Source organism: Dipodomys ordii, unplaced genomic scaffold (genome assembly GCF_000151885.1).
Source record: "Dipodomys ordii isolate 6190 unplaced genomic scaffold, Dord_2.0 Scaffold30, whole genome shotgun sequence".
NCBI lineage: Eukaryota > Metazoa > Chordata > Mammalia > Rodentia > Heteromyidae > Dipodomys > Dipodomys ordii.
Window position 1 is genome coordinate 9368847 of NW_012267246.1, and position 13403 is coordinate 9382249.

At 37.5% G+C, this 13403-nt stretch overlaps 1 protein-coding gene across 8 annotated transcripts in view; it reads right to left on the minus strand.

The window, feature by feature from the left end:
• Positions 1-13403, minus strand: part of Mecom (MDS1 and EVI1 complex locus) — a 585775-nt gene that overhangs the window by 51301 nt on the left and 521071 nt on the right. For 7 of the 8 annotated variants that reach the window (XM_013016248.1, XM_013016244.1, XM_013016241.1 and 4 more), the window contains exon 3: positions 10503-10637. In XM_013016248.1, the coding sequence (XP_012871702.1) occupies positions 10503-10637 (135 nt within the window). Of the gene's footprint in view, positions 1-10502; positions 10638-13340; positions 13398-13403 lie in introns of those variants that run through there. The other variant, XM_013016246.1, reaches the window with a different exon arrangement.

Sequence of the window (13403 nt, forward strand, 5' to 3'; positions counted from 1 at the left end):
AACAGTCCAAGGAACAAAAGAAAATGATGGATACATGGTACCTATATATTATAAAGACAATTCTCTTTGCAGGGACATAGATCACTGCTGTAATTTCCCTGTAAGTGTCCAGATTGTCATATGAAGAATATTGAGTGCATAAAAATAAAAGACACGGAACAGTGTTGATGTTGGCTTTATTTACTGAAGGTAAAAGGTGACATTCCAAGCCCAGAAAGGCAAGGCAAAGCAGACTGGATCACCCTTAAGTTCAGGAGGTTCTTTTCGATTTTAAGTGAGTTTTTATGGTGCTCATGAAACTGAGGTTTGGAAAAAAAAAAAAAACCTGGCAAGTGCCAGACATAATGAGGGCAGCTTCTGGGCATGTTTCTCCAATAGAATAAGAATGTGCCTGCAAGTCCTGTCTACTTCACCCTTATAGATTGACTCCCATACTCAAGGTGTTTCTACCAGTGTGATTCCCAGTACCTCTCACTCCTTAGGACCTTAAAAACGAAGTGAAATTATGTTGATTACAACCATCCAAAGGTATAATTTGAATATTTGAATCCAGAAATGCTTACATAGTAATTTATTTTGTTTTCAAACGATATTAATACACTAACACGTTTTGAAAGGAACGACTAAAGCTAAAATTCAAAAAAAATTTTTTTTTTGCACCAGAACAATTCTATAGGGTAATGATAGGATGTGATACTGGAGAAACTAAATCTTTCAGAAAAGATTGTGTCTATATTTTTATGTTATAAAATAGAGCTTTCAGTAAATAAAAGTATCACCAAAAAGAAGTCTTAGGAAGATGTTTCTCTCAGATCTTAGCGAAATAGATCTACTTAGAAAAATAGATCTTAAACATTGATCTATTCCCCAAATCTCAACTGTGTAACAAATCCTATAAATCACATGTTAGCTGAGTGATGAACCAGAAGCAAGACACACTACTAATATAACCTCTCTGATTTTTGTATTGGTGAAAACTGGAGAAGAGACAATTATTCTGTTAAATTCCGTGAAAGAGTTAACAAGCCTCCTTTGCCATCAGTGTTCTGTGGAAAAGTTATCTAGATCCAAAATTAAAATGTTGTGAAACTGGTATTTTGTGCTGAATTCAAATGAAGTATATAAAGACACAAAAATCTCAAACACTTGGTGAAAAGTCTGAATCGATAAAGGAGTTACTGATTTATTACTTTGCTGTCTTGAAATAGTCTTGTAGGAAAAACAACAATTTAGTTACCACCGGTATAATGTTAAAGATCAGGAGAGAAGGTCCTTATAGTATAAGAAAATAGGATTATGTATAGTTTGTTTTTTAAAGAAAATTAATAAATAACTTTAATGAGTTAACTCCTCCAGGATTTTATATTTGGTGCTAAACCTGAAATCCAGAAATACAACATGTTATGACCAAGTACTGACTCTCCATACATTTGGACATTTGACAGTTGAAATAGCCTTCTTATTTTATCACATAAAATTAATTTTCTCATCTTTTCATAAATTTTTACTTTTCCAGAAAGTACATGTTTCTATCTTTAGAGCATGAATATTATATTTTGATCTTTATACACCCCAATTTTTGAGTACTTTAATAGTACATGTTCTAATAAGAGATCTTTTGCATCGTTTTTATTTATATGATGTGTTAAATAACTATTTGGTAAAATTCCAATTTAAAAATCTTAATCATTTGAGTCATTATAAACTGGTGTTAGAAACCACAAAGTTGCTCACTTTTAGATTGGTGAAATATACAACCTAATGTATAAAATTAATAGATGTAGATAGAAACTTAATATTCCTAATATTCCTTAATATTCCATGTGCTGGTCCTGGGGTGTGAACTTAAGGCCTGGGAAATGTCCCTGAGGCCTCTACTATTTGAAGTACAGCTCCATTTCCAGCTTTTTTAAAGTAGTTTACTGGAGATAAGAGATTTACAGAGCTTCCTGCCCAGGCTGGCTTTGAGGCTGTTCCTCACATCTCAGCCTCCTGAGTAGCTAGAATTAATAGGTGTGAGCCACTGGTACCTGGCATTCCTGAGCTTTCTGGCTCAAGGCTAGCACTCTACCAGCTAAGCCACAGCTCCACTTCTGGCTTTTTTGGTGGTTAATTGTAGAAAAGAGTCCTAGACAAGCTTTAAACTGCAATCCTCAGATCTCAGCCTCTTGAGTAGCTAGGGTCACAGGCCTGACCCACTAGCACTGGGCCCTAAATGTAATTTTTATACTTAATTCATTTTAATCAAACCCTGAAACTAGCTCCAAGTATAAAAACAATATTCATCCTGTTAATACAAGTCTGAGCTACGGATAGACAGCAATATTGATAGAGATTTGAAACAGCTTATTTTTCACTTCCAAAGGGAACATTTTCATGCAATGTTACATAATACATGTGTGCTAGGATATCTGACAATATTTTACATGTGACATATATGTGGCAAAGTGTATGTTTTGGGACAAGTTATATTTGCAAGAATATTGGCAGCATCACCTTTTAAAATATAAATTATATAATATAAATTATAGGATTCATTTATAGAAGTTATAAAAATTTAGTTACATGGCATGTTATATAAATCATATATAGCTGAAAGTGAAATTAATCAAAATTAAGCATGTGTCACTAAATATCCATTTTATTTAGTTATGTAAGTTGCAGAAGACAGCACTAAAGACCATATAGATTCTCATAAACATTCTAATAGGAAAGCTAATAGACCATAAAAGACTTTCAGGTGAATTCTGTTTTATATTGTCAAGGCCTGTGTCTAACCAAATCTTCCATCAAACTAATGAGGTTACCATATGTATCTATAAAGGGTGGGTTCTCCTTGATTCTCCTATAGAACAGAAAAATCCAGGGCGATCAGACTAGGCTTGCTGTCTAGTTTTCAAGACAGAGATCGACTTAAAAGTACCATGTTTGTACTCCTGAGACACAAGAAAAATTCAGTGTGCATGGGGAAAAACACAAGAAAGAAAGAAAACACATCATTTACTTTTGAAAAGACGAACAAGCCTTCATTGTTATGAATCCCCATTTATTTTTCCTGGTCAAACACTGGAAGTTTTATTTATGCTTAATAGACTGCATTAGGCATGTCTAAAAGTGACAGAAGTGTGAATTATGAATGACCTTCAACCTGTTCAGGAAGTTGTAATAATTGAAATAATAGAGAAATGGACTCCCTGCAAAATCTATATACTAAAGACAACTTTTTCAGACTGTTGCTGTCTTGTCACTTTGAAGTTCACCGCTGACTTCTTCCTCCCCCAGCTCCCAACATTGGAACAAAATGTTTCCTTTTCTCTAGCTTCCTTCAGTGAACACTCAGGAACAAGAGGAAAAGCTCAATGAAACATTCCTGTTGGGCAAGTGGTTGCAGAGGAGGGTAGATGACAGTCTCTGTTCTGAGCAGAGCCAACATCTGGCACAAACACATCTGTGAGGGCTGCACGGAGGTGGCATCTGTCACCGCATCACAGATAAAGTGTGTGCTTATAAGATAGCTCCAGGAAGCCTGACCTGGACTCCTAGCCATGTGGAAAACCCCAAGTCATGCATGCAAGAATGACGTCACGATTCTGGATTCTGGTGGAAGGATTCTATTATACATTCTGAGCCTAACTTAATAAGAGGTAAAGTGAGGTATTCCACAAAATGTTAGTTTTATCATGACCAAATGTTGCCAAATCAGACTAGCCTTATTGACTCCAAAGAGAGGGTAGTCTGTGTTTATCTTTAGGATCATGGTCTATGCTCAAGAAGGTATTAATTGAAGGACTTGAAAATTAGGTCAGTTATACTTTAGTTATTAGCATGCGTAAATTCCTGGTTTCTCTCTCTCTCTCTCTCTGTGTCTGTCTGTCTCTATCTGTCTCTCCTCTCTCACATACACACATACACAAACATAATTAAGAAAAATCAGTTACTACTTTGCTATATCTGCTTCCAAATTTTTTTTAAAAAATCCTGTAAGACCAAGATATTCTTGGAGAGGCTTTTTTTCTTCTCTACATCTTTCCCTCTTTATCTTACAAAAAGAAAACCACATAGAATTTATTCACTTTTTTGTGCCAGTATTAGGACAGGAATTCAGGGCCTACGTGCTGTCCTTTAGCTTTTTTGCTCAAGGCTGGTACTCTACCACTTGAGCCACAGCTCCACTTCTGGTTGTTCGGTGGTTAATTTGGTGGTTAATTGGAGATAAGAGTCTCAGACTTTCCTGCCTGAGCTGGCTTCATATCTCATTTCTCAGATTTCAGCCTCCTGAGTAGCCAGGATTACAGGCATGAGCCATCAGGGCCTGACAAAACTAAATATAATTTCCTGAATGAAACAAAAAACAAAAACACAGAATTGGCTGTTGGGTCTTCAATATGGCAAGTGATAAAGATCCACATACAATTGTAGCTACAGCCTACAGTGGACCCAGACTGGAAGCTACTCAACTTTTCTCTTCAATAACCTTGGAGAGTATGTCCACAGAGCTCACAGGAAACATCCATCAGCCACCTGTCTTTAAAGTGGAAGCTTCCTTTCATTCTATGAAAACTCTCTGATGGTCACTGAATGGTTGTTGAACATTTGGCAAAAGATCCATCACTGCACTTTAAGGAAGCTAAAGATGTTTTGAGGGTGTTGTGTTTCCTAAAGGGAGGCTTTGCTGGGATCCTACACCATCAAGTTCTCTTCCTTGAGGGCTGGCAAGGCATTCTGAGGAACACCTTCCTGGCACTGTCTCAGAAACAGCAGGATCCCCAGTGTGTGATGTCTTGAATGAAAGCTGATAGATACGAACACTGACTACTAAAACTGTGCACTCAACTCTTCAGATCACCTTTTTCAGCTGAAATGGTACATGAATCTTTAATTTCAATTTAAAAAGACGCTTGCACAAATTATATCAGTGATAGCTGGGCACCGAGAGCTCACGTCTGTAATCCTAGCTACTCAGGAGGCTGAGATCTGAAGATCCCAGTTGGAACCTGACTAAGCAGACAAATCAGAGATTCCCATCTCCAATCAAACAGCAAAAAGCCACAAGTGGCGGTGTTGCTTGATCCGTAGAGGACCAAGCCTTAAAAAATGCCATATAAAAGAACACGAGGCTCTGGGTTCAAGACACAATCCCAACACATGCGCAAAAATTCTATCAGTGCTGAGTCCTAGTGAGATATTTACATTGAGGAGAGAGGTGGTACTCGTAACAGTAAGTATCAGACAGAAAAGCTTTGTATGAGACAGCTTCATCTTTGGGTGAGGGGGAGTAACTTATCATCTAGACAATATTCCCCCCTCCCACAAACAAACCCTACCTCCAAGTCAGCTTAGGCACTGTTCACAAAGCCAGACTCTGCGTATCGCCAGCTGGCATTCATCTTAAAACAGCACAGCCTAACTTTGGTATAAAAGTAGAACTTGACTTAAAAGCAAAGCAAAGAAAATGCCCAAAGCCAATAATAATTTTAACATCAAAAGAAGTCATACAGAATGTGGACAGAAATCCTTGTAAAAGAAGGAAAAAAAATTAACAAATTGCCTGACTGTAGAGGCAAACATTTTTTTTAAAGTGGGAAGCAGCTAACAAATTACCTTTTTTGTTAAAAGGAGAGTTACCTTTTATTTATTTTTTTCCACAAATTGTATTAATTGAATGATGCAGAAAAGTGGATATTTTCATTCCTCTGTACTAAGAAAGTAAGTTAATAATTGAGCCCATAATACATCTGTACTAATAGCAGTGCTCTAGTGTCACACAGTCGGATAGAATCACTCACGTGGGCCTAAGGAGAAAGAAAGTGGGTGTGCCAAATCAGCATGGTCGTCCTGGAAGCCATTAAAAGTTTATAAGGTAAAGCACAAATGAGAACAATGCTGTTTCAACTGGAAACACAGCAGATTCTTGCTGCCAATCATTAACCCCAAGGGAGCTCGGAGTGTCCCCCAATTGCATTCTAACTTCGTATTCCCATTCTGGTTTCTTCCAAATATTCGTCAGACATTAGATAATCCTTTATCGACAAGTCCCTTTTTTAAAAATGTGGAATGAACTACAGAGTACTCTAATTTTACTCACTAAATACCAGCCGCCAAGAGCCTGCTTAAAAAGAAAAAAAAATCAAAGGACTTATCATTTTGTGCCCATGAAAATATTAATAATATCTTGGGTTTCTGAAGACCATGTTAGGGCAGGTCAGGAGTTGGAATGAACCTGAGTCCTTTCCTAGGGCTGGGAATGTATAGAATGTATAGGATTTAGCCAACAGACTCACTGGACTCATACTACTTAGCATGAGTGGAGATCAACAAGTGTTGATTAAGTCTTAAGCACTGACCTACACAAACAGTCACATAATGGCTTCTCTGTCTATTAAAACCATTATGGGTTCAGTGTAAAGAAGTATCAGTAACTGCTGGGTGCAGATAACTCTTCTGCTATGCAAAATATGCACGATAATGCAACACTTGTGAACAGATTCGAAGATGAGAACTAGAATTACTACAGGATGTTAGGTGGCCTACAGGTAGTCCCATCTATGATCTAGGTGAAGCTACAGAAATGCAGGGTGAAGAGGGAGGTTATCACAGCCTGGAGGGAAAGGTGAGACCATACCTGAAGCAACACACTACACCTACCATCCAATCAAAATGGTCTGTCAAATAAGATGTTGAAAAGGCTTTAAAGGATAACATATCAAAATATCTAGATTTTTAGAAAAATACTCAGCAAATCACTTCAGTGTTTGGACTATTTACTTTAGATACAGGTATGCTCTTAGGTGTGAATGAATGAAACCTCTGAATGACTGCTAATCTGTTGTCATGTGTCCTCTGTAATTTTTGATATCCTTGAGGATCGAACTTGAGAGAGCTGATCTCATGCAGCCCTCTGTCAGTCAGCTCCGGTCCCATTCTACTGCTCACTGCCAGTTCCTAACCTCAAAAGCAACTAAGAACCATTACAGGTTGGTAAATGTAAACGTATTTAGGCATTGTCTCTCTCAGTCAGTAAACACCATCTCACAGAAGTAAAACTATGTAGTACGTAAAGAAACTTTAAGGGATAAAGGGGAAATAATTAGGGCATCAAGAATCCAGAGCCTTGGGTGTTTGTAATGGTTCTGTAAGTTTATGACTTGAGTGTGAGTTTGGTCTTAATTTACTAGTGTCCTTTGGTGTGGCTTTCTTTTACAAAGATCAATTACTATAGTTAATACTACATTTTCAGAGGGACATTAAGAATAGCAGTTGGAAGCTGCACCTTTTTAGAAATTAAGGTTTGGCAGCCATGCCAGTGCTTTCAAAAATTCTATCTCCAAAAATATCACCACAATCATATTTAAAATGTAAAATGAAAGAAACATTTAAAATCACAATACTTGAGTATTTCTAGGCACTACTGTCGAGAAAGAAAGCTCCCATAATGCTCACTGTACTTTGGGAAAAAAAATCTGAAGTACAATAACTCATAGGAATCAAGTGGAAAATTTAAAAGGCAAGGAAAATCACCTCAAACAAAATGTTTGTAGAAAGGTATTGGGAAAATGTTTTTTTGAATTGTCTGTGCTTTTGTTTTTTATGACATAAAACAGATTACATCCTTCATCAACTGTACTTAAAAACCAAAATTCACACTGTTTTCAAGAACTTCTTCCCCTTATCCCTATACAATTCAAATGTGGGTTTTATCCAGTATATATATTTGTTAGTCTCTCTACCATAAAATTATTTCATTGTCTTAAATTTTTTCTTTTATAGATCTCCTCCATTATTATAGATCTCCTTCATTATAAAACTGATTTAAATTGATCACACTTGATCTTGAACAACATTAGAATTTTTAAAAAAATATGTGCCTCCACAAAAATAACTGATTTATCCTTGTTTTGAACTGGGCAATCTTCTGTCCTTCTTTGTTAGATGCCCAGTCATTACCATGATTAGATTGCAGTTAAAAAAGATTAATCTACATTCCTTTCCTTTAGAGTTCAAGACTTAATACTCATTGTGTTATTAGCATTCGGTTTATAAACTTGAACTCCTTCTAAGAATCAAAGAGAAAAATTCTTTTTGACAATTTCTGGTACAATGCTACATTTGCTTCTGTGATATACACGTAAATCAGTGTCATTAATGTTTCATAATTATCTCTTATCCTAGGTCTCTGTCAATGTTTGGATATTAAATAATATCTCACACAATGGGAGATGTGCTTTTTATTTTATTTTTTATTTATTTTTACCATTTGTCAGCTTCTATTCCTCATGGAAAAGAAAAATCAGACCTAGACTATCCCTTCAGTCAACCTTTTAATCATTGTTTCTAGTCCAACATTTACTTTTTATCGCTGTCTAGAATGGCTAGTCTTAATTGGCTTTTAGAAAGTGAATATGCAGTTATATATGTATATGCACTTATGTACACACACACACACACACACACACACACACACACAGAGTTTGAGAGCCTGTTCTCCTTTGCCATGTCATTAGACTGTGTGACTGTATATACACAGGCACCCAGCACACACGTCTGACTTCTACCTCCCACTTTCTTCTCTTGTTTATGGGCCAACTTACTTGACCATAGAGTACCAATTTCACAGTTATGTTATTTGATATGTACTCTGTTACCATTTTAGATTTCTGTCAGCATACTACCAAAGTTGAAAACGAGTACTTAAAGGAGTAAGTAAATCTCTAATAATAGCTTTCTATGTCTTTCCTAATGAAATATATTTCCTGACTCTTCAGTTAAAATAAGTAAGCATGCTATTCATTAAGATATGAAATCAGCACATTTTCTTTTGAAAGAAATGCCTTTTAAAGTCACTATGCTACAATTATCGATGCCTCCTCTAATGAGCCACCTAATTCATAGGAACAGCAAAATAGTTTCCCATTTTAATGCAATCAAGATTCCCAATGACAAGTGTATATTTATCAGAAAACGTTTGACACATAGTATTAAATGAAAAGCCAGCTACAAGTCCTATTCTGCAATCATCTTTTCACTCATTGTACAACAGGTTTATATAAAACAACATAGCTCCCATGGTCAGTACATATGAATACCAAGTAATGATTTCGATAGAATCATATATTTTCATCTTAAAGGTATTTTTTCAACATCAGCCTGTTCCTTCTTTAGGAAATAGAATAAAACAATTATTCACAACACCTATTCCCCATATCTTCAAATAGTAGACACTCAGGAAATGTCTGCTGTTGGTAGTGACAGTAACTGGTATGGCGGTGTTGGAGTCTTTTCTGCTCACAATCAATAGCTAATTTAATAATGTTTTCCTTTGTCAATAATGCCTCTTGTTTTCTTACAGCAAAGGGGAAAACCCCAATTGATTGGTTTATTATTTTTGATATATGTTGAAGATTTTTAAATGATTTCCATTTAAACCCAATCTTACAATTTACTACCTCCTATATAGTTTCGCCAGTAAAAATTATCTGGTGGCTGGTCAAACGCCAAAGAATAATCTCATAAGAATGATTGAAAGAGTCTTAGAACATATGACGCTAGCTTTATTTAACAGCTTTCAATTGGAAACATCTAATTTAAATTTTTCTTATTCTGAGTGGTGATTTCATAGCAGATTTGCCAAGTAGCCATTTCAATATGGTCTGGGAAACATTTTTATTTAAGAAGCCACTGAGTTTAGAAGAAATAAATTACTATAACATAATTAAATTCTAACCCAGTGATGTTTATAAAACAAAAATTAACAGGTTGAACCTCTTCTTATTTTATGTATTGTCACACTGTGCTGCAAGATTCATAATCTAATTTTATTAAGTGCAAATGTTTCATGATACTATTGTGATCTTTATTTCATAGTTACTCGTGTTAAAGTCAGCCTTACTACCATAATGCCACAAAGCCACTTCCAGCAGTGACTTTTTAAAAATATTTTAGATAAACAACAACAACAACAACGATTACCTGGCTTATTCTGAGAGAAAAAAATTTCATTCATAACTAGTCAAATCAATATAAAACTCATAATCAGATAAATATGCAGGGACCTCATACATATATAGATATATCTACTAAAACTCACCATCAGATCAGTATCCACGGACATCATACACATATATCTACCTACTATTTCATAAAAAACTATATAATATTCAAATATATTGCTTACAATTTCTGCATAAATTCACAAAAATATACTTGATTAGCTAAGTATTTCCTATGAATGAATAAGCAGTTAGCTGGTTTTTAAATCATTCAGCTACACGAAGAAAACTGAAATGTTTATGAAAGATACTAAGACAAAGTGAACAACTACCCAAAGGGAAGCACTGAAAGAAAGTACTACTAGAAATGTCTTGGTTCTGCATCTTATATTGTGCATTGCTTCTAATCATACCAACAAACAGGCCACGAGGGTCTACTATAACTTATTCTTCAGGCTTCACTGATACATTAATGCTCTCAAAAAAAAAAAGACAAGAAAATCTTTTACAACATACCTGATCATTTATCTGGCATGCAACCAGGTTGTGCTGATCATAACAGCCGGCGAACCTGATGTACTTGAGCCAGCTTCCTACATCTGGTTGACTGGCATCTATGCAGAACTTCACATTGCAAAACTCATCTAAGATCTGGAAGGAGGAAGATGAGAACAATCGGTTACCATTCATGAGAGTGGGTAGTTGCCTGAAAATATTTCATTGAAATGCATATACGCTTTCTTTGAAACCTTAAGAGAAAAACCAACAGTGTGCATATTTTCAAAAGGAGAAATAGTAATAAGTTATGTTGAAGATGACAACATGCTTCTTTTCCAAGGAGAAAGGAATAAAATAATTTAACTCCTTACAAAAACGAATTCATTGGTTTCAAAACATACTTGTTTCATTATCAGGCATGAAAGAGTACTATGGACATAATTTTATCCAATGTACTTTCTACAAAAAAAATTTGCACAGCCTATAGTAATATATTTCTAATCGTAAACATTCAATGTTTAGGTTTAGATAGCTAAACAAGTCAATATTTAGCTTTGCCTACACTTGTCAAATAGGTGTATACTTTCACATTTTGGAGTTTTAATCCAATTAAAAACCTTAATATAAACATGATTAAGTTCTTTCTCCTAGTTTTTATTTCATCACCATAAAACAATCAAATCACACTCTCAGTTAAAAAAGAAAATAAGATTTACCTCATAGATGTGTCAGAATAAAGAAAAACAAATGAAAACAATCGATAGATAAACACTCGTGCAAAGTATAGCAATCCAAGGTTTTAGTTAACACATGCCAGTGCATATTTTAATATTATGCCCACAAACCTGGCTTGTGAACAAAACAAAATATATAAAGATATTGTGATATCTTCCTATCATCATAAATAGTTGAAAATTGCAGTTTTTTCATGAGATTTTCCCACTTGGCCTATAAGAAGTGTGACTATTACTTTAGGACACTTATGAAACAAAAAATGAACAGAGAAAACCTCCATTTTTAAGGTTTTACATACGCAACACAGACCATTCTGATTCACCAAAAGCAGTAATTTCTTAAACATCATTGTCAGAAGCTTCTGAGTTTTTGACCTAGGTGAATGATGACAGTGGCTGATCATGTTAAGTCACTCAGAAATGCAAACTTGAGGTTTCCTACGAAAGACTCAACAAGATAGTCTAAACAAAAAAATGGATGAATTAAAGGAGCCCTACAGAACTCTATACCCTCATAACAGTTTAAAAGAAACTCTTGAGTATGGAGACCAAAAGCCATTTCGCATAGAAGCAGGTAATCACCAAACTGCAGATTCAAGTCATTAACTCACCATAAACTTCAAGAGGCACTATGAATAAGTACTTGACCATAGGGCAATTGAAAGGCAGTAATACTCCCACAATTTAAAAAAGAAAAAGGATGGAAACAGAAGGTAAGAAACAGTAATTGATTCACACACACACACACACACACACACACACACACACACAGGTCTTCTTTTGTCAAGATCATCTCTTCACACTAAGCATAACTACCCCTTTCCTAACAAGGACAATTTGTAAACATTTGTTGTTTGGAAAATTAGAAGCTTTAAAGTATTTGTTCCTTCAGCTCTCAAGGCTGAATAATTCAAATGGCAACTTGAGATTTCTCTTCTGCCCAGATGCTGAGAAGCCACACAAATAAACATATACCATCATACGTGTGTGATATGTATATGAGGTTCTTTAGCCTTGTTGATTTGTTTTCTGCTTGGTCTTTGTTGTTTGTTTTCTTGACTAGTGTGTTTGGGGGAGGAGGGGGGCTGCTGGCACACCAGAGACATATTTAATACACAGAGGGAGACCGTGAAAGGCGACACCAGTGCCATCTCACATCTGCAGAAAAGACCTGGGAAACTTGCTAATTTCCAAGTCGAGTCTCCCAGCCCTCCTGCTTCCAAGTGTTCTCGGCTGCAGGACCGAGGAGTTACGAATTACAGAGCCTGCACATAAAATCCGAGGTGTAATTTTATTCCGTGTTAACATGATTGCCCTTGCCACTGTCAACAGCGAAGGTAATTTCCAGAAAGATTCATTCCCAAGGCAAGCCTTCCCCCCCCCCACCCAATCTGTTACATGAATTATTTTCAGGATTTCACCAACCGTGTTCACTTTCCTGACTCTCACTAGTCCTGTCCCAAGACAAAAGCTGAACTTTCCCCCACGGACGCCTCCCGCACCCGGGGTGAATTACTGAATTATTTATGCATTTTTTGTTTGCATCGCTGGCACAAACTGCCTTGATCTCCCAGATGTCTTCATCGTCCTGGAAATCTCCAGAAAAAAAAATAAAGTCACCACGCATCTCCCTGTGGCTGCCCCTAGGCTTTGGGGGTGTTGGTTGTCCTCTGAGGCTGTCAAGTTCTGAAGGTGGCTTGGGGGGGTGGCTGGCGGGGGGAAGGCACACACGTCCCTTTGGGTAGAACTTCAGCACCGGCCCGGGTACGAGGAGCCGGAGGTCGAGAATCCGCACCACGCCACGCAGCCGCGGGTCGGGCTGGGACTTTCTCACGGAGCACCGACTGCCCGCGGAGCCCAGAGCAGAGGTGAAGCCCGGCCGGGCGCCGCGGCGCCCCCGGATACGCGGGCTGCCCCACCTCCTCCCGCACCCGCGCCCCGCGCCGCGCGGCAGAGGGGGAGGACGGGGAGCGGGGCCGGTAGGGGACCCGCCGAGGCCAGCCGGCCTCCCTCCCTCCTCCACGGGACCCAGACCTCTCCCCGCGCCCGGCCCCGCGCTCACCGCGACCCTGCCCGGCGCCCAGACAGCTCCCCGCGAGGAGACCGCGGTGGGAGCGCTTACCTTAGGGTCCCGACGGCCCCCACGCGGCCGCGTGGCCGGGGTCGGAGGAATCCCGCTGAACCG